The 23,001-nt window shown below is 37.7% G+C and overlaps 1 protein-coding gene across 12 annotated transcripts in view; it reads left to right on the plus strand.

The window, feature by feature from the left end:
* Positions 1 to 7,216: 7,216 nt before the first annotated feature.
* The window catches only part of ZNF207 (zinc finger protein 207), a 52,626-nt gene continuing 36,841 nt past the window's right edge, over positions 7,217 to 23,001 (plus strand). For 10 of the 12 annotated variants that reach the window (XR_014019298.1, XR_014019299.1, XR_014019300.1 and 7 more), the window contains exons 1-10: positions 7,332 to 7,522; positions 9,075 to 9,202; positions 15,402 to 15,540; positions 16,574 to 16,741; positions 16,876 to 16,951; positions 17,441 to 17,488; positions 18,682 to 18,752; positions 19,853 to 20,010; positions 21,494 to 21,586; positions 22,744 to 22,986. Coding sequence is in view for 3 of the 12 variants with exons in the window: in XM_081270853.1 (XP_081126979.1) it covers positions 7,483 to 7,522; positions 9,075 to 9,202; positions 15,402 to 15,540; positions 16,574 to 16,741; positions 16,876 to 16,951; positions 17,441 to 17,488; positions 18,682 to 18,752; positions 19,853 to 20,010; positions 21,494 to 21,586; positions 22,744 to 22,986 (1,164 nt within the window). In the remaining 9 variants the exon portion in view is untranslated. Of the gene's footprint in view, positions 7,523 to 9,074; positions 9,203 to 15,401; positions 15,541 to 16,573; positions 16,742 to 16,875; positions 16,952 to 17,440; positions 17,489 to 18,681; positions 18,753 to 19,852; positions 20,011 to 21,493; positions 21,587 to 22,743; positions 22,987 to 23,001 lie in introns of all 12 variants that reach the window. The other 2 variants (XM_081270852.1, XM_081270851.1) reach the window with 2 other exon arrangements.

Genomic DNA, 23,001 nt, shown 5'->3' on the forward strand with positions numbered 1-23,001 from the left:
TGTAATGGTTAGTGGAAGGAGGGCTCTCCAAGGCCATCAGAGAGATGCTGTTGATATCAGCGAGGTTATCATTGGGCAAAAGAATATAGATTAAATATGGACATCCTTTAGTTTCTTGGCAGGGAAACTGTTGAGGGGGCCAGCCCGCCACCCCAACAAATAGTGGAGACACTGACACGCCACCACAGCTGTATCAGCTGTGGCAACCAGCAAACCCACAGTGAGAGATCTCTACCGTTCCACCCCCAGAAGCACAGGATTGGACCTCCGTCCCACTTCCAGATTTGTACTGACCCCAGAGATGGATCCTCAGGTTATCCCTACAAGGGTTTATGGTCCCCTGGCACAAGGTGTTATGGAACCTATTTTGGGAATTAGTTTAACCATGAAAGGTTTTCTTTTTTTTCTTTTTTTTTTTTTTAAAGAGAGAGTGAGAGAGGAGAGAGAGAGAGAGAGAGAGAGAGAGAGAGAGAGAGAGAGAGAGAATTTTTTTTTTAATATTTATTTTTTAGTTCTCGGCGGACACAACATCTTTGTTGGTATGTGGTGCTGAGGATCGAACCCGGGCCGCACGCATGCCAGGCGAGCGAGCTACCGCTTGAGCCACATCCCCAGCCCACCATGAAAGGTTTTCAAGTGTTATCAGGAGTCACAGGACCTGACAATCAAGGGGAAACGTCATGGCTCAAATGATTAATACTATTGTTCAAATTCTTCCAGAGATTAGGATAGTGCAAATTGTTCTTTTACCCTACAAGCTAACTGGTAAAATTCTTTCCCCAGAACCTAAAAAAGAAAGAGGTTTGGCTCCTCCAATCAGGTGTACTGGCACAATTAATTAAACAGGGGTGTCTACAACTTAAAATTAAATGGAAAATCTTTTCAAGATACTGGATGCTGATGTCTCTGTCATTGCCCTACAGCAATGGCCAAGGGCTTGGCCTCTATATATGGCCTATGCATACTTACAAGGTTTTGGTCAAGTTTCCCTGCTTCAACAAAGTACATCTTTTATTTATTTATTTATTGTATATGGTGCCAGGAATCGAACCCAGTGCCTCACACATGCTAGGTGAACGCTCTACCACTGAGCCCCAGCCCCAACCCAGTACTCAACATCGTAAATGGGAGGAAGAATTGGCCTGGTAATACCAGATTGGTTAAGCCTTATGCTCTTAATCATCTTCCTATTAATCTTTGGGGTAGAGATATATTAGCTGAGATGGGTGTCCTATTATTCAGTTCCAACTCAGTAGTTACCTCCCAAATGTTAAATCAAGGTTTTGATCCTACTAAAGGATTAAGTATGCAACAACACCGTTTCTATCTTCTGCCTCCCCCCCAACAGGGGTGAGTAGGGCTAGGCTATAATGACTCCACACCTTTAAGGGCCTTAATCACCTCTCCCACCAAAAAACAGCAGCTAAAATCACCTGGCTTTCTGGTGACCCTTTTGGGTCAATCAGTGTCCCCTAATGGGAAAGAAGTTCCAGGCAGCTCAAATATTAGTACAAGAACAGCTTCAGGATGATCATATTGAACATATTTTTAGTCCTTGGAATACTCCTATTTTTGTGATTAAGAAAAAAATCTGGAAAATGGAGACTACTACAGGACCTTAGAGCAGTTAACCAAACCATGGAAGTTATGGGTCCTCTACGGTCTGGACTACCATTACCTACTGCTATTCCTTATCTTATCATTTATTTATACTGGAACTAAAATATTGGGTTTTTTTTTTTTCTTCACAATACCTTTGCACCCTGAGGATTGTAAATGTTTTGCTTTTAGTGTTCCTACAATAAATTTTAAAGAGCCTGGCAAATGTTATTGCTGGAAAGCATCACCACAGGGAATGGCTAACAGCCATACCTTGTTCCAACATTTTGTAGATCAAGTTGTTTCCCCCTTTTGTATAAAATATCCTATTGCATGATTATCCATTGCATTTAATTTTTTTCTGGTGCCATGGATTGAACCCAGGGGTGCTTAACCACTGAGCAACATCCCCAGTCCTTTTAAAAATTTTATTTGGAAACAGGGTCTCACTGAATTCCTTAGGGCCTTGCTAAATTGCTGAGACTGGCTTTGAACTTGAGATCCTCCTGCCTCAGCCTCCCAAACTGCTGGGATTACAAGCATGTGTCACATACAAGGCTTACATGGATGATTAATTGTTTTGATAGTTGTAAATGAACAGAATACCTTAATTTTATTTGTTTATTTTTATGTGGTGCTGAGGATTGAAATTGCCTCACTCATACTAGGCAAGTGCTCTACCACTGAGCTACAGCCCCAGCCCCATGGATGATATCTTAATTGCTCATGCAAAATTGCTTGTGCTCCAGGAAGTCTTTCCAGACTTACATATTTCTCTTTACATGGGTTATGTATAGCTCCAGAAAAGGTTCAGAAGACTTCCCCATTTCAAAACCTTGGAATTCTGATTGAAGTGCACACTGTTCGTCCCCTTTGGCTTCAAATTAGAATAGACATCTTACATACTCTCAAGGACTTCCAAAACTTCTGGCTGATATTAATTGGTTATGTCCTTCTTTTTTTTATTTTTTAATGTTTTATTTTTTTTTATTTTTTGGCAAACACAACATCTTTGTTTGTCTTTGTTTGTACGTGGTGCTGAGGATCAAACCCAGGCTGCACACATGCCAGGCGAGCACACTACTGCTTGAGCCACATCCCCAGCCCACGTCCTTATTTAAAATTAACTACATCAGAGTTAAGGCCTTTGTTCAATATCCTCAAAGGGGATCTAGCTCCATGTTTTTGGCAACTTACTCCAGAAGCTAAAGCTATGCTGAATCGTGTAGAATCTGCCCTTCAAGCAGCCCAACTTATTAGGGTTGATCTAAATAGATCCATTCAAGTACTAATTTGCCTACTACTCATACCCCTGTGGGTGTTCTTTAGCCAGAAGCAAGAACTATAAAATGGCTTCACTTGCCCATTCTTTCTAAGTCCTTAACACCATTTCATGATTTCGTTGCTGAATTAATTGAAAAAAGCTTGATATTGAGTGTTGCCGTTTTTAGGGCTACAGCCTTCCCTATTGTAGTTCCTTTTACTACTGAGCAACAATTTTGCTTTGGCAAAATTCCAGAAGTTGGCAGACTGCACTTGCTAATTTTTCTGGTCAAATAAATAGTCATTATCCTGCTAATGAAATTTTACAGTTTGCTTCTATGATTACTTTTGTTTTCCCTAAAATTGTTTGCACTAAACCAATTTCTCAGGCTTTTATGGTTTTTACTGATGGGTCCACCTCAGGGAGGGCCACATTTTATAGCAAAAAAAAAAAAAAAAAAAAAAGAGTCCAATGGTCATCAGATAAATTTCTCCTCTGCACACTGTGCTGAAATATAAGCTATAATTTTTGCCCTGCAATATTTTTCATCAGAATCTATAAATATTTACAGTGACAGTGCTTATGCAGTAGGGGCAACTCAAGTAATTAAAACAGCTACTATTGGGCATATTAACTCTGAGGAATTATTTCAGCTTTTATTTATTTATTTATTTTTTAAAGAGAGAGTGAGAGAGGAGAGAGAGAGAATTTTTAATATTTATTTTTTAGTTCTCGGAGGACACAACATCTCTGTTGGTATGTGGTGCTGAGGATCGAACCCGGGCCGCACGCATGCCAGGCGAGCGCGCTATCGCTTGAGCCACATCCCCAGCCCTATTTCAGCTTTTAGATCTTTACAAAATACTATACAACATTATCTATGTTTTACTGCTCATATTCAAACTCATTCAGGTTTTCTAGTACCTTTAGTAAAAGGACACAATATTATTGATCATCTTACTACATCAATAAAATGTATAGCACCTTATTCCTTAGTTCAAGCATCACATGCCCTATTTCACCAAAATGCTTCCAGTTTGCACAAAAAAATTTAATCTCCTAGGGTACAGACTTTGACCATAGTTAAAAAATGCCCTTGGCGAGGTGTGGTGGCAAATGCCTGTAATCCCAGTGGCTCGGGAGGCTGAGGCAGGAGGATCATGAATTCAAAGCCAGCCTCAGCAATTTAGCCAGGCATTAAGCAACTCAGTGAGACCCTGTCTCTAATAAAAATACAAAATAGGGTTGGGGATGTGGTTCAGTGGTTGAGTGCCCTCGAGTTCAATCCCTGATACCCTCTCCCCAAAAAACAATGCCCTCAATGTGCTATTCACCTCCTGGTCTTATCAATTTGGGGGAAATCCTCGGGGGCCTAAAACAAAATCATATTTGGCAGATGGATGTCACCCATGTACAAAAGTTTGGAAGACAACAATGGGTACATGTGTCTATTGACATCTATTCTCATTTTATTTTTAAGACAACACAAAACAGGAGAAAATGTTAAACATGTCATGAGTCATTGTCTGGCTGCTTTTACAGTTATGGACAAACCTCTGAAATTCAAAACTGATAATGGTTCAGCCTATGTCAGTTCTTTTCAACACATTTGTGCTTCTTATCAAATTATTCATAAGACAGGAATCCCATACATTGCTCAAGGATAAACAATTGTAAAACATGCCAATAAAATGTTAAAAATTCAACTTCAAAAACAAAAAGGAAAATAGGTATTCCATCTCCACAGAATCAATTGTATCATGTTCTTTTTACTTTAAATTTTTTAAACATTGATAAGGTGGGCCGTACTGCAGCTGAGAGATAGCAAGTTTCTGGTTCAGTTTGTAAAGCAAGAATGGAATGGTGGAAAGATTTATAATCAGGAAAATGGAACAGGCCAGATCCTGTAATGATGTGGGGAAAAGGCTATACCTGTATTTTTCCAGAAGGTGCTGAGAATTGGAGTTAGGTACCTGAGAGAACAGTGCATCATCAACATGGATCCAACAGCCAGACTTGAACCTCAATTCAAAAGATTAAGGATTGCTCCAAAAACAGTGGTTTCAAAAGATTAAGGATTGCTCCAAAAACAGTGGTGCCTTAGCAACAGCTGACTCCCAAATCTCAGAAATGCTAAGAGAAACAAGCAACAAGCGAAAAGCACACTAAGTGCAACTCCCCCAACTTGGGGTCAGATCAAGAAGTTGACGATCAAAGTTCAGAATATGGTTGAGAGTGAAGGGGCCCCTATGACTCTAGTTACCATATTTATGGCAATGCTGGCCATTATAGGTTTTCAGGTATGTATGGTAACAGGAGAAACTTATTAGACTTATTTTCCAGATCCTCCCATTATTAATCCTGCTACTTGGGCTGGAGAATCTATCCCAATGTTTAAAAATTATTCTGCCATGGGCAGTGGTTAATCTGATTTTCATATTATTCCCTCTCATGACTTTAATTACTTATTCTGTATATAGTGCTGAGACTCCTATTTGTCTATTCATCAGAAAACTGGGTGCTTACAAGTGTCCCAAGAATGTAAGATATTCTATGGTGGTACTCGTGTTGCCACAGTTTCTAGTCCTTGGGACTTAAAAATATATGTACACAAATGTATGAAATATGATTGAAATGAAATATGAAATATGTCAAGAGCTTTGTAATGTTTTTAACAACTAATAATTAAAAAAATATATATGTACAAATTACTGTCAAATTAGCTTTTCCTAATTCTGGTGATAAGGATTCTGTCAAACACCCTCTGTTTCCTTATTGCCCTAATTCCACCACTTCAGAACTGGGAACTTTTCTTCACTGGCTAGATTGTGATAACCTCTTTTATCTAATACTATAGTAATAGGTCAATAAAAATGGCACCTATACCAAACGTTTGTTGAGACAAACAATATAAAATTTCTGGCACATGGTAAGGTCTCCATGGATGTCTGCTAGTATTTTTTTTTTTTTTTTGCATTTACTAGCAACACATAACTCACATTACTAGTTATTACTACATACCAAACTCTTAAGTGCAGTTGGATCAAGTTAAATAATTTTCCAGTCATGCAGCTGGGCAGTGGAATATGAACACAAAGACTGGGCCCCTAAGCCACCTCTTGCATCATTCTCTAATCGCCCTCTAAAACTCCTTCGTGGCCACCCATACTTCAGTAGGAAATCCAACTCCTCAGAATGCTTTTAGGGAATGCTACAAAACTCGCCCCAGCCAACCTCCCTAGGACTCTGTCTTGCCATCAGCACCTTCACTATGAGTGCCAGTCCCACAGTAGGTTATTTCAGATGCCTCTTTTTCTGGCGCTTTTCTTCTTGGTACTAGAGAGTGAATCCAGGGGTGCTTAACTGCTGAGCCCCATCCCCAGCTTGTTTTTTTTTTTTTTTTTAATTTTGAGACAGGGTCTTGATAAGTTGCTTAGGGCTTCACTATATTTCTAAGGCTGGCCTCGAACTCGTGATCCTCCTGCTTCAGCCTCTGGAGTCCCTGGGATTACAGGCATAAGCCATCACGCCAGGCTCAGGAGCATTTTTTGCCCCGTTATTGCCATACCCTGTCCAGTCCGCTAGCTCCCGCGGATCCTTCAGGAAATCTCTCAACCTCTCACCCCGCCAAAGCTGTGTTAGGTTTGCCTTCTTTTGAGGTCTTGCAGCACCTCGCACTTCTCCCAAAGCCATCGATGCTGACTACACTGCGTCATTTACTTGCCTGTCGCTACTTTTGAGACTGTGACTTCTTTCACTTTTCATGTAGTGTGCACATAACCAACACTGTAGAAAAGCTTCATCAGATAACTGAAATAGAATTCAAAAATTGGGTGGTATCTCAATTATTACCATCATTATTATTGTTGTTCTGCGGTACTGGAGGTTGAAGTTAGGGGCGTTCTACCTCCGAGTCATGTCCCCAGCGATCCTCCCCCCTTTAAAATTTTTTTATTAGTTATTGATGAACATTTGTTTATATGTGGTCCTGAGAATCAAACCCAGTGCCTCACACATGCCAGGCAAGCGCTCCACCACGGAGCCACAACCCCCGCCCCTCCCAGCCCCTTTTTAAATTCCACTTTCAGACAGGGTCTAAGTTTCCCAGGCTGGCCTCGCGATCCTCCTGCCTCAGCCTCCCGATTACATCCGGGCATAATCGCACCCAGTAATTTTCCTTTATTTGTAACCTGCCTTTAATTACATTGGTAATCGTTTTTGTTTGTTTTTTTGGTTTGTTCGTTTGTTTCCTCCCGATTGGCGTGCGTCGGGGAGTACCTACGTTGCTGGCTCCTTTACAAAAGAAACCCACGGCAGACGACTCTCACAGCCTTTGAAAGCAGAATCCACTTAAACGCTCAAGATGGCGTCTGCCTCTCTGCAGCTGTGCGTCTCCACCCACTCAGGGCGGAGGTTTGCGTCATGTGATCCTCCCCTCTCTGGCCCCGCCTTCCGCCGCAGTGCCTGACGGGAGGCGGAGAGCGAACGAGGGCGTCGGCCATTTTGTGTCTGTTTCCTGTGGGAGGCGGTGGTGGCCGTTGGGTCGGAAAAGTGAGCGATTTATTTCCTCGTTTTCCTGCTTTTTTCTCCTCCCTTTAATTTTCCGAAAGGACGCAGTTATGGGTCGCAAGAAGAAGAAGCAGCTGAAGCCGTGGTGCTGATATCCTTTGTCAGTTGGAAGTCGAGGCCGAGCGGGGGTGCCGGTTGATGAGGACTGGGACCTGGAGGCCCGGATTTGTCGTGTGGTGGGGAGCGCCAGGGTCCTAGGCCTCAGTGTGGGTGGCCTGGTGGCTTGGAGGCTTGGATTAATTTAGGAAGGTTTCTCAGAAAATGGGAACCAGAGGTCCAGAGGCTCTGGCGGGTGTAGGACTGGACTCGGTGACTCAGGAGGATCTCGTTTGGTGCGAGCGTTGGCCCACGGGGAGGCGGCCTGGACCCTCCACCAAGGGCAGTGTCCCCGAAGAACTCTTAGGCCGGTTGTTTTGGTGACGCTTCAACAAAGGGACTTTCTTCCAGTGTAACATGCTAATTGGCTCCATGGAGGATTGGGAAGAGCTTCCGGAGTTTGTCTCCTACTTAATTTATTTTAGCCGGTCGTTTAGTCAAGGTTCAAGTTAGTCCGCCCTGGTTTTGCGCACCTCTCCGTCCGGTCCCCCCCACCCTCCCCACCCCGGGTGTAACCCACAACTGGCTTCCGTATCTCACCCAGAGGCGCCTTGAATGCGAAGGAAGCATTCTCTTGTGGGGCGGAGTTTCTTGTAACTGTTGCCCAACTTTGTAGGGCCAAAAAAAAAAAAAAAAAAAACAGCTTTCTCTTTAGAAAGGAAAAGTTGTTAAAATGTGGCATCTTTTTAATACTTTCACCGCAAATGTTAATTTCCTTTATGTTAAAGTTAATTTAGTCTCGTACTTAAATAGGTGTGTTACAGAAATAAAATTTATTCATTCTAGTTCAATAATAGCTTAAAATCGATTATGCGTTTTTAAAAAAATGTTGCTTATGGGAAAATCTTGAGTGGTAAGAATTCTAAGCATTGTAGCCTTAACTCATCAGAGTTAATACATTCTCTGACACCATAAATTAGTACGAAGTTACTAGCAATTTTATGGCTTGTTTACTCCAAATGCGTAATTATTCTTCACCATACAATTAGGTGTTAGACTCGAAATATTGGTGAATTGGTAACATTTCAATTGTTTTTATTTCCTTTATAGCTAATGAATTTTGTATTGAAGTGATTTTTAATTTTTTAACATGAATTTGGGGACTTAATATGGGAACCTTTTGTGTGCACTCATAAATGTTAAAATATTGAACAAAAGTCAACGTGTCTTTTCTATTAAACAAGTATTTTGCAAAATTTTGCCAAATACTAAGATGAGATGTATTTATTTGGGGTTGGTGAAGAGTTGGGTTTCTAGGAAATTGGAAATAGGAGACTACATGATATGTAATCCATATGGTATTATAAATGTGAAAATCAAATTTACTGTAAAATGCCATTTGGTTTTAATTGTTTCCATGTTTTGATGCCATCCCTATGATAGTTCTTTCATTTTTTAATTAAAGAGGTGGAGTTCCACTTTGTTGCTCAGCCTGACTCTAAACTCCTGGGCTTAAGTGATCTTCCTGTATCAGCCTCCATGTTGGCACCACTCAAGGTTGTTTTGGTTGTACACTGTCATTATTGTACTTTAACAGTATCGATCAGGTATTGTAATAGAGATTTTGATGATGAGAAGATCCTTATACAGCACCAAAAGGCAAAGCATTTTAAATGCCATATATGTCATAAGAAATTGTATACAGGACCTGGCTTAGCTATTCATTGCATGCAGGTAAGGATTTTCTTTTCTACATTTAATTTTTGTCCCCTAATGTTGAATTTGTCATTGAGAACTACAGTTATTTTGTTCATTGCAATAAGATAACCAATTTGCTTAAAACAACTCAAATCTGTTCTTTTTCTACTTTTTCTTTGGTGTTAGGAATGGATTTTAAGGCCTCATACAAATTAAGCATATGTTCTATCACTAAACTACATCCCCAGTCTGTTCTATAACCATCAAAAGAATAAATTGACTTTGTGTGTAAAGAAAGTTGATATTTATATTAATCTTTAATTATTAGTGGGACTTTTCGCTCTAGGTTAGGTTAGCAACAGTTACATTGAGATCAGAATAGCCTGGAAATACTTGGAGTAGAGAATAAGGATTGGTATTTTAAATTTTGTGGGCATTCTGGCTGTATAAATTAATATGTCATTAGCTTCCTCACTGACTGCCATTGAATGATATATTTGCTATAATAGGTTGCTTGGGGCTAGGCTTATTCCACAGGCTGTTCTAGGACCTATTAGAGTGGCAGTATTGCATTTCTAGGGTTTTTGAGTCTTCTCACTATGAGATAGCAAGAACTTTAAAATTTATATTTTTATGATATACTAAGTTTGTCTCATTTAACATTATTTCTTTTACTTTTGCCATAGCTGCCTTCTACTTTTTTTCAGAGCTGCCTGAATTTTTTGCTAAATAAGAGAAATGTGAAATGAGTAAATCCCTATGCCTTAAGAACTACTTACTGTTGGCAAGGCAGGGAGACAATGCTTCCCTCAGTTTAAGAATAAATTTACAAAAGGGTTGGGCATGTAACTTAGTGGTAGAATGCTTGCATAGCAAGTACAAGGCACTGTGTTATGTCCCCAGCACTATAATAATCATTTCTATTTGGCAAGGCGAGGTGGTGCCTACCTGTAATTCCTGTGACTCTGGAAACTGAAACAGGATTGCAAGTTTGGGGCCAGTGTTAGCAATTTACCAGTACCCTTAGTAGTTTAGTAGGACCTTTTCTCAAAATTTATAAAGAGCTAGTGATGAAGTTCCATGGCAAAGTGCCCCTGGGTTCGATTTCTAGTACCAAATAAATAACTTTTCACTTAAGTGCTTTATTGTAATAGCAATTCAGTATCTATTTAAAATTGAGAACCTACTACTTAATAGACTCATAGCTGTTCACTGCAGCAACTAGTGGTTTCATGCAGCTTAATTTTAAATTAACAATTTATTTAGAGTTAAGTAAAAATTTAAAATTATGTTTTCAAGTCACTTAGTGACATTTTCAGTGGTTAATAGTCACATGTGGCTGTGGATAACTGTTGATATGGTAGATATAGAACATTTAATCACAGAAAGTTTTTATGGAACAACACTGCTAGACATTGTAGGTATACAGCAGTGAAGTCTTCCATTGTGGAGATTAGATTTATGTTGTGAAGGAGTATAACCTCTAGATTGTCTTAAGTTGATAAGTGATAGAGAAAACTAGCATAGTGGGGGCCATAAGGTGGGAAGGAAAGGCCTAAATTAGAAGCTAACATCTGACAAGATCTGAAAGGAAGTAAGCAAGTTTCCAGGGAATAGGAAATGAAAGCCCTTAAATACATCAGAATTCTCCTATACTTTAGGAAACAGAAAGGGCAGCAATGTGTTACTTTATTTATTATTTTTTTTAGAGAGAGGAGAGAGAGAATTTTTTTTAATATTTATTTTTTAGTTATTGGCAGACACAACATTTTTGTTTGTATGTGGTGCTGAGGATCGAACCCAGGCCGCACGCATGCCAGGCGAGCACGCTACCGCTTGAGCCACATCCCCAGCCCAACACTGTGTTACTTTAATTTTTTTTTTTTCATTCTGCGTTAAATGGATTTGAATAGCAATGGAACATGCTGATATACTACTATTTGTTTAGGTACTAGGGATTGAACCCAGGAGCACTTTACCACTGAGCCACATCCCAACCCCTTCGCTTCTTCTTTTTTTTTTTTTTTTTCAGTTGGAAACGGACACAATAACTTTACTTATTTTTTATGTGGTGGTGAGGATTAAACCCATGACCTCACACATGCAAGGCAAGCACTCTACCACTGAGCTACAACCCTAGCTACCCACCAACCTTTTTTACTTATTTTGGCACAAGGTTTGAGTTGTTTAGGGCCTTGCTAAGTTGCTAAGGCTGGTGATCTTCCTGCCTCAGCCTCTCAAATTGCTGGGATTACAAGAGTACATGGCTGCACTTGGCTGATACACTTTTTAAAATGATCATTCTGGCTGGAGGGTTGGAAATAGATTGCAGAGTGCACTAAGATCAGTTAGGGGTGCTGGGGTTGTGGCTCAACGATAGAGCATTCACTTAGCAAGTGTGAGGCCCTGGGTTTCATCCTCAGTACCACATAAAAATAACAAAAAATTAAGGCATTGTGTCCAACTACAACTAAAATATAAATATTAAATAAAGGACCAGTTAGGGGACCTGAAATATTCCACATGAATTAAATGGTGATAGACCAAAATTTGATGATAAATTAGATATGGGGTATAAGAAAAAAATGAGAAATTAAAGATGACCTTGAGGTGTTCTCAGCAGTATGAAAAATGACTTCCCATGGAGTGAGAAAACTGCAGGAAGAATAAGGATTAGGGGGGGCTGAGGCCATAGCTTAGTGGTAAAACACTTGTGTAGCATGCCTGGTTCATTTATTCCCCGGTATCTTGTGTCCACTCCCCCCACCCCAAAAGAAGCTAGAAACGAGGATAACATCGTTTTTTTTATAATTAATTAATTTATTTATTTTCTTAAAGAGAGTGGGGAGGGGAGAGAGAATTTTTTAATATTTTTTAGTTCTCGGCAGACATAACATCTTTGTGGTGCTGAGGATCGAACCCGGGCCGCACTTATGCCAGGGGAGCGCGCTACCGCTTGAGCCACATCCCCAGCCCTTCTTTTGTTTTTTTAAAGATGGAATTTTATAGCATAACAATATAATCCATAGTGAAATTCAAACAAGCTTCTTTTTTTATTTTATTTTTTTAGTTGTAGTTGGACACAATACCTTTGTTTCACTTATTTATTTTTTTATGTGGTGCTGAGGATAGAACCCAAGGTCTTGCATGTGCGAGGCTAGCGCTCTACTGCTGAGCCACAACCCCAGCCCCTTTTGTTTCGTTTTTTAACATGGTAGTTTTGTCATAATTTTGAGATCTACTGAACATCCAGTTGGAGATGTTACATAAGCAGTTGGATGTATGAGTATGGAGTTTAGAGAAGTTGAATTGGAGATAGGAATTTGAGGGCATGCAGGATGGTTAGTTTAAGGCTTGATAATAGGTGTACTTTTCCTAGGGAGTATAAGCTCCGTGCTCTTTCCCAGACTCCCCCCTTTTAGAGGTCAGAAAATTTTAAATAATAATCTAGGGAGATAGATTGAAATGAAGGAAAATCAAGAGAATAATGCCCTGGAAACCAATGAAAGTGTTTCAAGGAGTGAGTTATTTAAGAGGTCAAATACTGGTGGAGGTGAAATAATAAAGAGAGAGAATTGATCAAAATGGAGGTCATTAGTCAAGACAGGAGTGATTTCCTAGAATGAAGAGAATGAAAGCTTGATCAGAATACTTTGAAAATGGAAGAGGACGTAGAGGCACCCATGCCATTTTTTTTTTAAAGGAGTTGTGCCTTGGAGAAGAGCAGAGAAATAGAATGAAAACTAGAAAGATTTCTAGGAATTTGTACTTTCCTCAGATTTCTGAAGAATTTCATACTTTTTCCCCCCCAATGCTGTGGTGGAAATTGAACCCTGGGCCTCACAGACTAGACCAACACTTTACCCCTGAGTTACATTTCAACTTGTTGACAACATTTTTTTTTATTCAGTGCTTTTATTTATGTGTTTGCGCAGCAACCTCTGAAGTAGACATTGCAGTAAAATCATATGTACCCTAGCTTTAAGATGGTCTGTAGTAGGTTCTCATCAATGCTTGGCCATATATATATATATTTTTTTTTAACCAAGGAAAGATGATGCTTTTTTGGCAAAGACTAAGAAATCTAGTTCTGGGTATATCATAGTGGGAGGATTTTAAGCAAATCGTTATTTTTCTTCTAGTATATATATGTTTATCATTGACCCTATCACTCAGGAATGTACTGATGTATGTGAATGTAATTGTATTTCTTTCCTTTTTTTTTTTTTTTGGTGTGGGGATTAAACCCAAGGGTGCTTTATCAGTGAGCTAGATTCCTGGCCCTTTTTATTTTTTTGAGAAAGAATCTCTCTGAAGCTGGCCTTCAACTTGCCATCTTTTTGTTTCAGTCTCCTGAGCCACTGAGATTACAGTTGTATGCCACTTCACACAGCATGGTTGGATTTCTTTAAGAATATGAGTTGCTTCATTGTACTTAATAAGAATAGCACATATTCCCACAAAAACTTAGGAGACAGGGTCATAAAATCATTTCTTACAGTTTATTTGTGGGTCTTTTAGTGATAGCACAAGGAAAAGCTGTTAAAGATTAATTAGGTACTAAGATAATTTCTAAATTTGATTTGCATGTTACAATTTTATTAATTGAGATATGTTTCTAAGGAGAATCCACTTATTTGTTTTAGTTTTTTACAAAAAAAAAAAAACTAAAAGGGACTTGCTAAGTTGCTTAGGGTCTCACTGGGTTGCTGAGATGGTCCTTGAACTTGTGAACCTCCTGCCCCAGACTCCTAAATTGCTGGGATTACAGGTTACTGTGCTGGGCTTTAACTTTTTAAAGGTACATTTCTATTTTTAGATTTAAGTGTCTTGAGAGGAAGGAAAAGCAGTATTTCTTGGTAATCCCAATCATTAGCCTAAATCAGTTTGAGCAAATATCAGGATCACTTGGAGGAACTGTGTTTGTTAAAACACAGGTCACGGGCTGGGGATGTGGCTCAAGCCGTAGCGTGCTCGCCTTGCATGCGTGCGGCCTGGGTTCGATCCTCAGCACCACATACCAACAAAGATGTTGTGTCCGCCGAGAACTAAAAAATAATAAATATTAAAAATTTAAAAAAAAAAAAAAAAAAAAAAACACAGGTCACTGGTCACACCCAAGAATTTTAGATTCAGGTCTTTGGTAGAACCTGAGATTTTGCATTTGTGTAGTAGGCTTCTGATTATGGTGATAGTCTAGGCAACATATTTTGATATTCACTAGCATAAACAAAAGGCTTTTTGTGTGTAGTGGCAGGCTGCTTAGGAATTGAACCCAGGGGCATTCTACCACTGAGTTACATCCCCAGCCCCTTTTATTTTTCATTTCAAGATGAAATGGGGTCTAAGTTGCCCAGGCTACCTTCAACTTGTGATTGTCCTGCTTCAGCCTCCCTGGTAGCTGGGATTATAGGCATCTCCCACTGTGTCTAGCAAATGAATGACTTTTGCTGAAAAAACCGACTCTGTATAAGGATATAACCATATATTGTGAGTTATTCATGTTTGAGGGTTAGAAACATTTGATCTTGCAAAAACATACAGGGAAGAAATTATAATAACTTCCTCAAGTAATTATTAGTTATGGGTGGTGCTAATTATAATGTACATTTTCTTGTTTGTAACTGTAAGCCAGACTCTTTCTTGGAAATTTTATTCTATTTTTTTTTTTCTTTTTAAGTGGTGCTGTGGGTTGAACGCAGGGCCTCCTATATGGCTAGGCAAGTACTGCACCTCTGAGCAGCATCCCTCTAATTTAAAAAAAAAATCTTTTTAGTTATAGGTGGACACAATACCTTTATTTTTATTTGTTTTATTATTATGTAATGTTGAGGATCAAACCCTGTGCCTCACACATGGTAAATAAGTGCTCTACCACTGAGCTACAAACCCAGCATCCCCTCTAATGCTTAGTATAAGACTGTTCGGCTAGGGATATAGCTCAGTGGTAGAACACTTGGTGTGAAACCCTGAGTTCAGTCTCCAACACTACACACAGAAGAAAGTACATTTTATAATCTTTAAAAATTTTTTCTAGTTGTCAATGGATCTTTATTTATATGTGGTGCTGAGAATCGAACCCAGTTCTCACACGTGCTAGGCAAGTGGTCTACCACTGAGCCACAACCCCAACCCCCAATCTCATAATCTTAATTTAGACATGAAACATTATTCCTAAAAAGATTTTTATGAGGCACTTTTGTGTATTTACTGAAATTTTTGTTTTTAATGTTAGGTGCATAAAGAGACAATAGATGCTGTACCAAATGCAATACCTGGGAGAACAGACATAGAGTTGGAAATATACGGTATGGAAGGTATTCCAGAAAAAGACATGGATGAAAGACGACGACTTCTTGAACAGAAAACACAGGGTAAAAAATAAGATTATTATTTTTTTTAAATATATCTTCACTTTAATGAGACTATTACTATTTTTAGTGTAAATTTATAGATGTAAATTAATAGATGATAGATTTGTTCAGAACTCCAATTTTGAGTTAGTTTTCCCCCTTACATTTATGGTTAGTGGTTTTGTTAGACTTGGAATTTGAAGCTATGTACTAACTAGATGGTAGAAATTGTTATTAATCTATTTAATCACCTATGTTTTTTATTTTGAAGCGAATTTTTTATCTTGTGGAGACGTCAGACTTCTTTGTCATGGTTGACCCTTTTTTTGGGGGGGGGGTACTGGGAATTGAACCCAGGGCATTCAACATCTGAATCACATCCCCAGCCCTTTTAATTTAGAGATAGGGTCACACCGAGTTGCTTAGGGCCTGCTGACTTGCTGAGGCTGGCTTTGAACTCATGATCCTCTTGACTTAGCCTCACTCACTGCCACCATGCTTGGCTCATGGTTTACTTATTTGGAATAGAAATAAAATTTGGGGATTGAACTCGGGGTGCTTCACCATTTTGAGATGGTTTTGCAAAGTTGCCAAGGATGGCCTTGGACTTGGAATTCTCTTGCCTTAGTCTCCTGAGATTCTGGTATTACAGACTTCCAGCTAGAAAGCTTTTTTGGGGAAGAGGGTACTGGGGCTTAAACCCAGGGTCCTTAACCACTTAGCCACATCTTCAGTCCTTCTTATTTTGAGTCAGGGTCTAAATTATTGAGGCTACTCTCAAAAACTTGGGTTGATCCTGCCTTAGCCTCTCAAGTCACTGGGATTACAGGAATTTGCCACCATGTCTGACTTAACTGTTTTTTGAGTAACTTAAGTAAAACTGACTTAGGATAATCACTTTTATCTTTTATAGGATGTTAATTCTCCTTAATATAGAGTAAAGGCAGATTTGAATAGTGGAGAATAATTATTGAATTATTTGAAGTTAAATGTCCTAAACTCATTCACTCTCTTTTTTAACTATCAGAAATAGTAATTTAAATTTTCTTAGCAGAGAGTCAAAAAAAGAAGCAACAGGATGATTCTGATGAGTATGATGATGATGACTCTGCAGCCTCGACTTCATTTCAACCACAGCCTGTTCAACCTCAGCAAGGTTATATCCCTCCAATGGCTCAGCCAGGACTGCCACCAGTTCCAGGAGCACCAGGAATGCCTCCAGGTACCACATAGGGTTTCATAAAATGTAACATTCTTGTGATTTTATTGATATGATGTAGAAGTATTATTTTTGTTCCCCTAACTCTTTAATATTAATTGATGATTTTTTTTTTTGGTTGAAATTCTTATTTGTAGGCATACCTCCACTAATGCCAGGTGTTCCTCCTCTGATGCCAGGAATGCCACCAGTTATGCCAGGCATGCCACCTGGGTAAGAAAACTTTTAATTGGCTTGTGGGCTTATGCCTAGTAATAATATGTTTCAACTTAGGTATACTTTAAGTAATAATGTTATTTTGCATTTTTGTTTCTAGAGGTATGGGCTCTTAAGTCTTAACTTTGTTTAATAAGGGGTCAGTCAATGAATTTAAGGTATAAGTTTGCCTCTAAAGAGAGTTGATTTTTGGGTTTTAGTATGTAGGCAGCCATCTGCTTCAATTGCATATGCTGTAATTAAAGTAGTTGGTTGTATATTTGAGTTTCTGAGATTCAGAACTATCCTTGACACTTTATAGTTGTGACAAGAAGCAAACTCTGTAAATGATTGTATGTGTTGAAGCATCAAAAGTTAAGATGAAGATGAGGTGCTCATGCCCATCACTTTTACTTAAATATTGTTGGATGTGAGGTAAACAATACACTTTCCCACTGTATTTTGAAAATCACAGTTAGATTTTGATTTTGTCATACATTTTCACAGATTGCATCATCAGAGAAAATACACCCAGTCATTTTGCGGTGAAAACATGTAAGCATCTCATTCATAATGTAATTCAGGAAGTATAATCATAATGTCATTTTTGTGTGTGTGTTTAATGATATCTATTCAGTTGGCTTCAGAAATTTTCTAACCTTCTCTAGAACTTAAAAGTTGCAAGCTGCTTGACACAGATCTCTTAAAAAGAGGGAATTAAAACATCTCTGAGGAAATAGACCCATTAAATAAAGCATTTTCTAAATGTGTATTTTCCCCTTACTGCTAAAATTAATGGGACCTCATAGTAAAAGTGTTTGTGTTTAAGGAAGAATATATATTCTGACAAATTTTTGTATATTAATGTTTGAATATGATTGAATTTTCTTTTAGTTAGAATTTATGTATAAAGTTAAAACTTCTGATATAAGTTCTAAGTTGTGGTATTGTATCTATCTATGATTCTTTTAGTTGTGGAGCTGGGGTTGTTGCTCCACAGTACAGTGGGTGCTTAGCGAATGTGAGGCCCTGAATTCAGTCCTCAGCACCAAAAAACCCCGTCCAAAATAATAATACTAAACCAAATTGAAAAACTTCTAATTTTTTAAAAAATGAATTATACACTGATGAAGGTGAACTTTTTAAAGGAAAGAAAGTAATGTAGGTTTTGGTTGTAACTCGTGGTTTAATGTTAGATAACTTGTAAATAAAAATTAGACAATAGTGAGTTTGCTTTTGACAGTATTAATTTTGGTGGTAGGTTTTCCTTGCCTTTCCAAAACAAAAATTCTTACTTTATAATATACATTAAATATTTTCTTTTTGAAAAATCTAGCAACTCTAAAATATAAATATTTTATTTATGTTCTGTGAGGATATTTTTCAAGTGGAATAAAAGGAGATTTTGCTTTCCAATACACATTTTTGATGAGGCCTCCTGTACATGTTAAATATTTTCTTTCTATAACTTTGAACGTTCTGTCAACAAAGACTGATTTTCTCCCCTTTACTGATAAACCCAAGAGCTTGCTGGCTTTTTTTTTTTTAGGATTTATTTTGATAGGACTGTTGTGCATAGTTTGTTTTTTCAGCTTTTTTGATTTCAGTATTAGAGGGCAAATTCAAATCTTTAGCCAAAATATTTTCTTATTGTTTAGCCAAAATATTTTGGATTTGGCCAGAATATTTTCTTATGGTTTATACTGCTAATTAACTTTAGTTGTTTTTTGAAATTTGCTTTCTAACAGAATGATGCCAATGGGTGGAATGATGCCACCTGGACCAGGAATACCACCTCTTATGCCTGGTATGCCACCAGGTATGACATGTTAAACAGTTTTCTATATTAATATGACTAGTATGCTTTATTCGTAAGTTTCTTGTGAAGTAGACTTAATAGGAAATAGTTCAACACACATTATGCTGAGGTATTTGCAATAATTTAAATGAATACAGATAATAATTGTTCACAGGGTAGGGTTGTAGCCCAGTGGTAGAACACTTGCCTATCATGTGAGGCATTGGGTTCAATCCTCAGCACCACATAAAAATAAAAAAATTAAAGGTATTGTGTCTATCTACAACTTTAAAAATGTTTAAAAAATAATTTTTTGTTTATTAACAAAGTTGGTAAAAGTTATACTACAGAAACTCAAACCCATTAATAATGGGTTTTAGTAAAAATAGCTTAGGGTGTCCAAAGGAATAACAAAATTTATAGGTCCTAATATTGTATGGCTTATGGAAATTTTACTGTCATTCACGTTGAAGTTTCAGAGTTCAAGGAACATTTAAAATGTCTGGTAAATTGAAATAATTCTGATGACTGAAATAATTATATATATTTGAATACATTTACTAATTCAGTTATATCAGTAAGCTTAATTGTCATTTTTGATCATATGCCAGTTCTAGTATTCTTTTCCTTTGTTACTTTTTGTTTTACTGGGGATCAAAGGGGCGCTTTACTGTTCAACTACTATAGTTCTTTGTTTTTTAATTTAAAAAAAATATATATTCACTTTTATCCTTATTTATTTTTATGTGGTGCTTAAGATCATACCCAGTGCCTTTCACATGCTAGGCAAGCTCTCTACCACTGAGCTACAACCACAGTCGCTATTATTTCTTCTTTTCCTAATATTTTTCTCTGGTGCATTATAGTTGTACATAATGGTGGAATTTGTTGTTACATGTTTGTACGTGCACACAGTAGAACTCTTTAGTATTTTGAGACAGGGTCTTGTCAAGTTGCTGAGGCTTGCCTGTAATTGATGATCTTGCCCCAGACTTCCAAATTGTTGGAATTACAGGTATACACCACCATGCCTTGGACTTTCTAACTTTCTAGTATAGAAACATTTTTGTCTGAACTAACTGTTTCATTGACTAAATTCCCCACTACCATTTCTTCTTCAGGTATGCCCCCCCCTGTTCCCCGTCCTGGAATTCCTCCAATGACTCAAGCACAGGCTGTGTCAGCACCAGGTATTCTTAATAGACCACCTGCACCAACAGCAACAGTACCTGCTCCACAGCCTCCAGTTACTAAGCCTCTTTTCCCCAGTGCTGGACAGGTAAGGTGAAATTGCTGCAAAAAGTGCTCTTACATTTAAAGGTAAAGCATAGTTGTTTACAAAAAACTTTGAAATTGTCATAGGTTAATTTTTTAAATAAAAGTTTAATTAATTATACTAAAAAGTGGCCTATCCTTTTCCATGTTTACACTTCTTGACTTTTCAACCTATTGAATGAAATCAGAGATAGTTTTTTTTCCTCTCACCTTGTAATTCTTTTTTTTTTTATAATTTTTTTTAAATTTATTTTTTAGTTTTCGGCGGACACAACATCTTTATTTGTATGTGGTGCTGAGGATCGAACCCAGAGCCGCTCGCATGCCAGGCGAGCACGCTACCGCTTGAGCCACATCCCCAGCCCAACACCTTGTAATTCTTAACTGAGTTAGAAATTAAAATTGAGTTGGGATTGGTGATACAGGCCTGTAATTCCAGTGGCTCCGGAAGCTGAGGCAGGAGGATTGCAAGTTCAAAGCCAGCCTCAGCAATTTAGTGAGACCTTAAGCAACTCAATGAAACCCTGTCTCTAAATAAAATATATTAAAAGGGGGGTGGGGCGGGCTGAGGATGTGGCCCAGTGGCTAAGTGCCCTGGGTTCAATCCCCAGTACCAAAAAAGAAAGAATTAAAGTTGAATTTCTGGAGACTTAAATACATACTGTTAAGAGGCCCTCCTTTCCCTATTTAATAGTAAGTAGAATGAGGCCAAAGATGAAAAGTCCTTAAGAGGTTAGGAAATAATTTATTGGACTACTCTTATTAGAACTGTGGTAAATTACAATGCTGCAGTCATGCTAGAAGGACATCATTTAATGGCTTTATATTTCCTAGTGGTCTTGTTTTCCTTCAAAACTTTCTCCAAAACATAAGTGAGAGATGTTTGTGTTATATGCAGTATAGATATAATGGTTGGGATCTTTGCTTTTTTTCAGTTTCATTCGGAACTAAGCACATGTATTTAAGTTCAGGATGTATATTTATTATTGGTTCTTTTTTAAAATTATCTCTTTGATGTTTTCTTGTATCACTTTTTTTCCCTGTTTGTGGGTGCTAAATTAATAAAGTGTCCTTTAAGCATATTAATTATGTTTTATGGTGGGTGGGGATTTTGTTTATTGAGAATATGAAACTTTTGTAAAAATCTTTTTGTAGAGAGGCATTGGTGAGGATTGATGTGTCCACAATAATACTTTTTCTCAGTTTAAGGTATCAGTTCTTGAAATATTTCAATGGAAAACACAGTTTTGTTAAAAACAAAACTGGTTAACTAGGTTTATTCATGTCAGTTATTTTTTTTTTTTTTAAGGCTCCTACTTTCACCATGTTTATTGTAAATGCATTAACTGCCTGCCTCTTAAATGACATTTGATTGCATTAAATTTTGCATTTACAAAAATGCAATCTATACTAAAAAGTCTGCCACATGGCTTATTTCACCCATTTGTTTGGAGACTTTTCATTGTTTCCTTTCTTTTATGCTACAGATGGGGACACCTGTAACAAGCTCAAGTACAGCTTCATCCAATTCAGAAAGTCTGTCTGCATCTTCTAAAGCTCTGTTTCCTAGCACAGCACAAGTACGCAGGAAGTTGCAGTTTAAAATTGTTGAAATGGCTTTATAACTTAACCCTTTGGACCCTACATGAAAATTAAATTATCCTTAAAATCTTATGTTTGATTTTTTTTTAAAGTAAGATTAATGTCATTAATAAAATCAAATGGCTTTGGAAAATCTGAATTTATATTAACAATCCCAAAAAAGTACCCTCAACTTCTATGGTTCTAAAGGGTTAAAAGCATGTAAGCAGTAAATGCATTATCGTGGCCAATGTATTCTGATGCATGGTTTTGATTTATGCTGTTTAATGCATCACATACAATGTAAGGAAAGTAGTACTCTGCATATAGTTCAAAAAGTTGACCTGTTTGACGTTTTAGATGTTTGGCATTTTAGAGAGTAACACATTTGTTTCGTGAAATTCTTTTTTTTTTTTTTTTTTAAGAGAGAGAGAGAGAGGAGAGAGAGAGAGAATTTTTAATATTTATTTTTAGTTCTCGGCGGACACAACATCTTTGTTGGTATGTGGTGCTGAGGATGGAACCCGGGCCGCATGCATGCGAGGCGAGCGTGCTACCGCTTGAGCCACATCCCCAGCCCCTCATGAAATTCTTTATTTAGAAGAACCTGCTAAATTATAACCCTTTTGTCCATGAGAATCTCTCTAATTGGAGAGTTTTGAATTATTGTATAAAAAATGCTAGTAAGGACATAACTTTATTATGTCACCATTGACAATACTTTTTGTGCCATACTTAGCAACTAAAGTTTATCTGAACCTTTGTATTCTTTAATTTCTTTTTTTGAGCTGCTTGAAAGATTACTTTTAAAAAACTAGTTAAAAAAAATAGGTCTGTTTATAGATTTTGTTACGTGATACTGTATTTTAGCTATTTGAAATAAAGCTTAATTTAGAATAAAGTTACTAGTTAGGAGCTGAGAAGGCATCTGAGAAGTTACATATACAGTCATCTTGTTTTCTAATACTCTGATATGACTTTAATCCAGTCTTTTGATATGGGCTGTCTTGAATTTTGTGAGGCATTTATTATATGTTAACTTTTGTTTGGATTTAATTTAAATTTTGGTACTTTAATGTTGTATTTTAAGTTAATCTCATAGATATACTCAACTTTGGGTTTTGAAGTTTCATTAATGAAAAATTGTGTTTTACAGGCTCAGGCAGCTGTGCAAGGACCTGTTGGTACAGATTTCAAGCCCTTAAATAGTACCCCTGCAACAACTACAGAACCCCCAAAGCCTACATTCCCTGCTTATACACAGTCTACAGCTTCAACCACTAGTACAACAAATAGTACTGCAGCAAAACCAGCAGCTTCAATAACAAGTAAGCCTGCTACACTTACAACCACCAGTGCAACCAGTAAGTTGATCCATCCAGATGAGGATATATCACTGGTAAGTTGTTTTCTG

Source organism: Spermophilus citellus (assembly GCF_964194105.1).
Source record: "Spermophilus citellus genome assembly, chromosome: 17".
NCBI classification, from domain to species: Eukaryota; Metazoa; Chordata; class Mammalia; order Rodentia; family Sciuridae; genus Spermophilus; species Spermophilus citellus.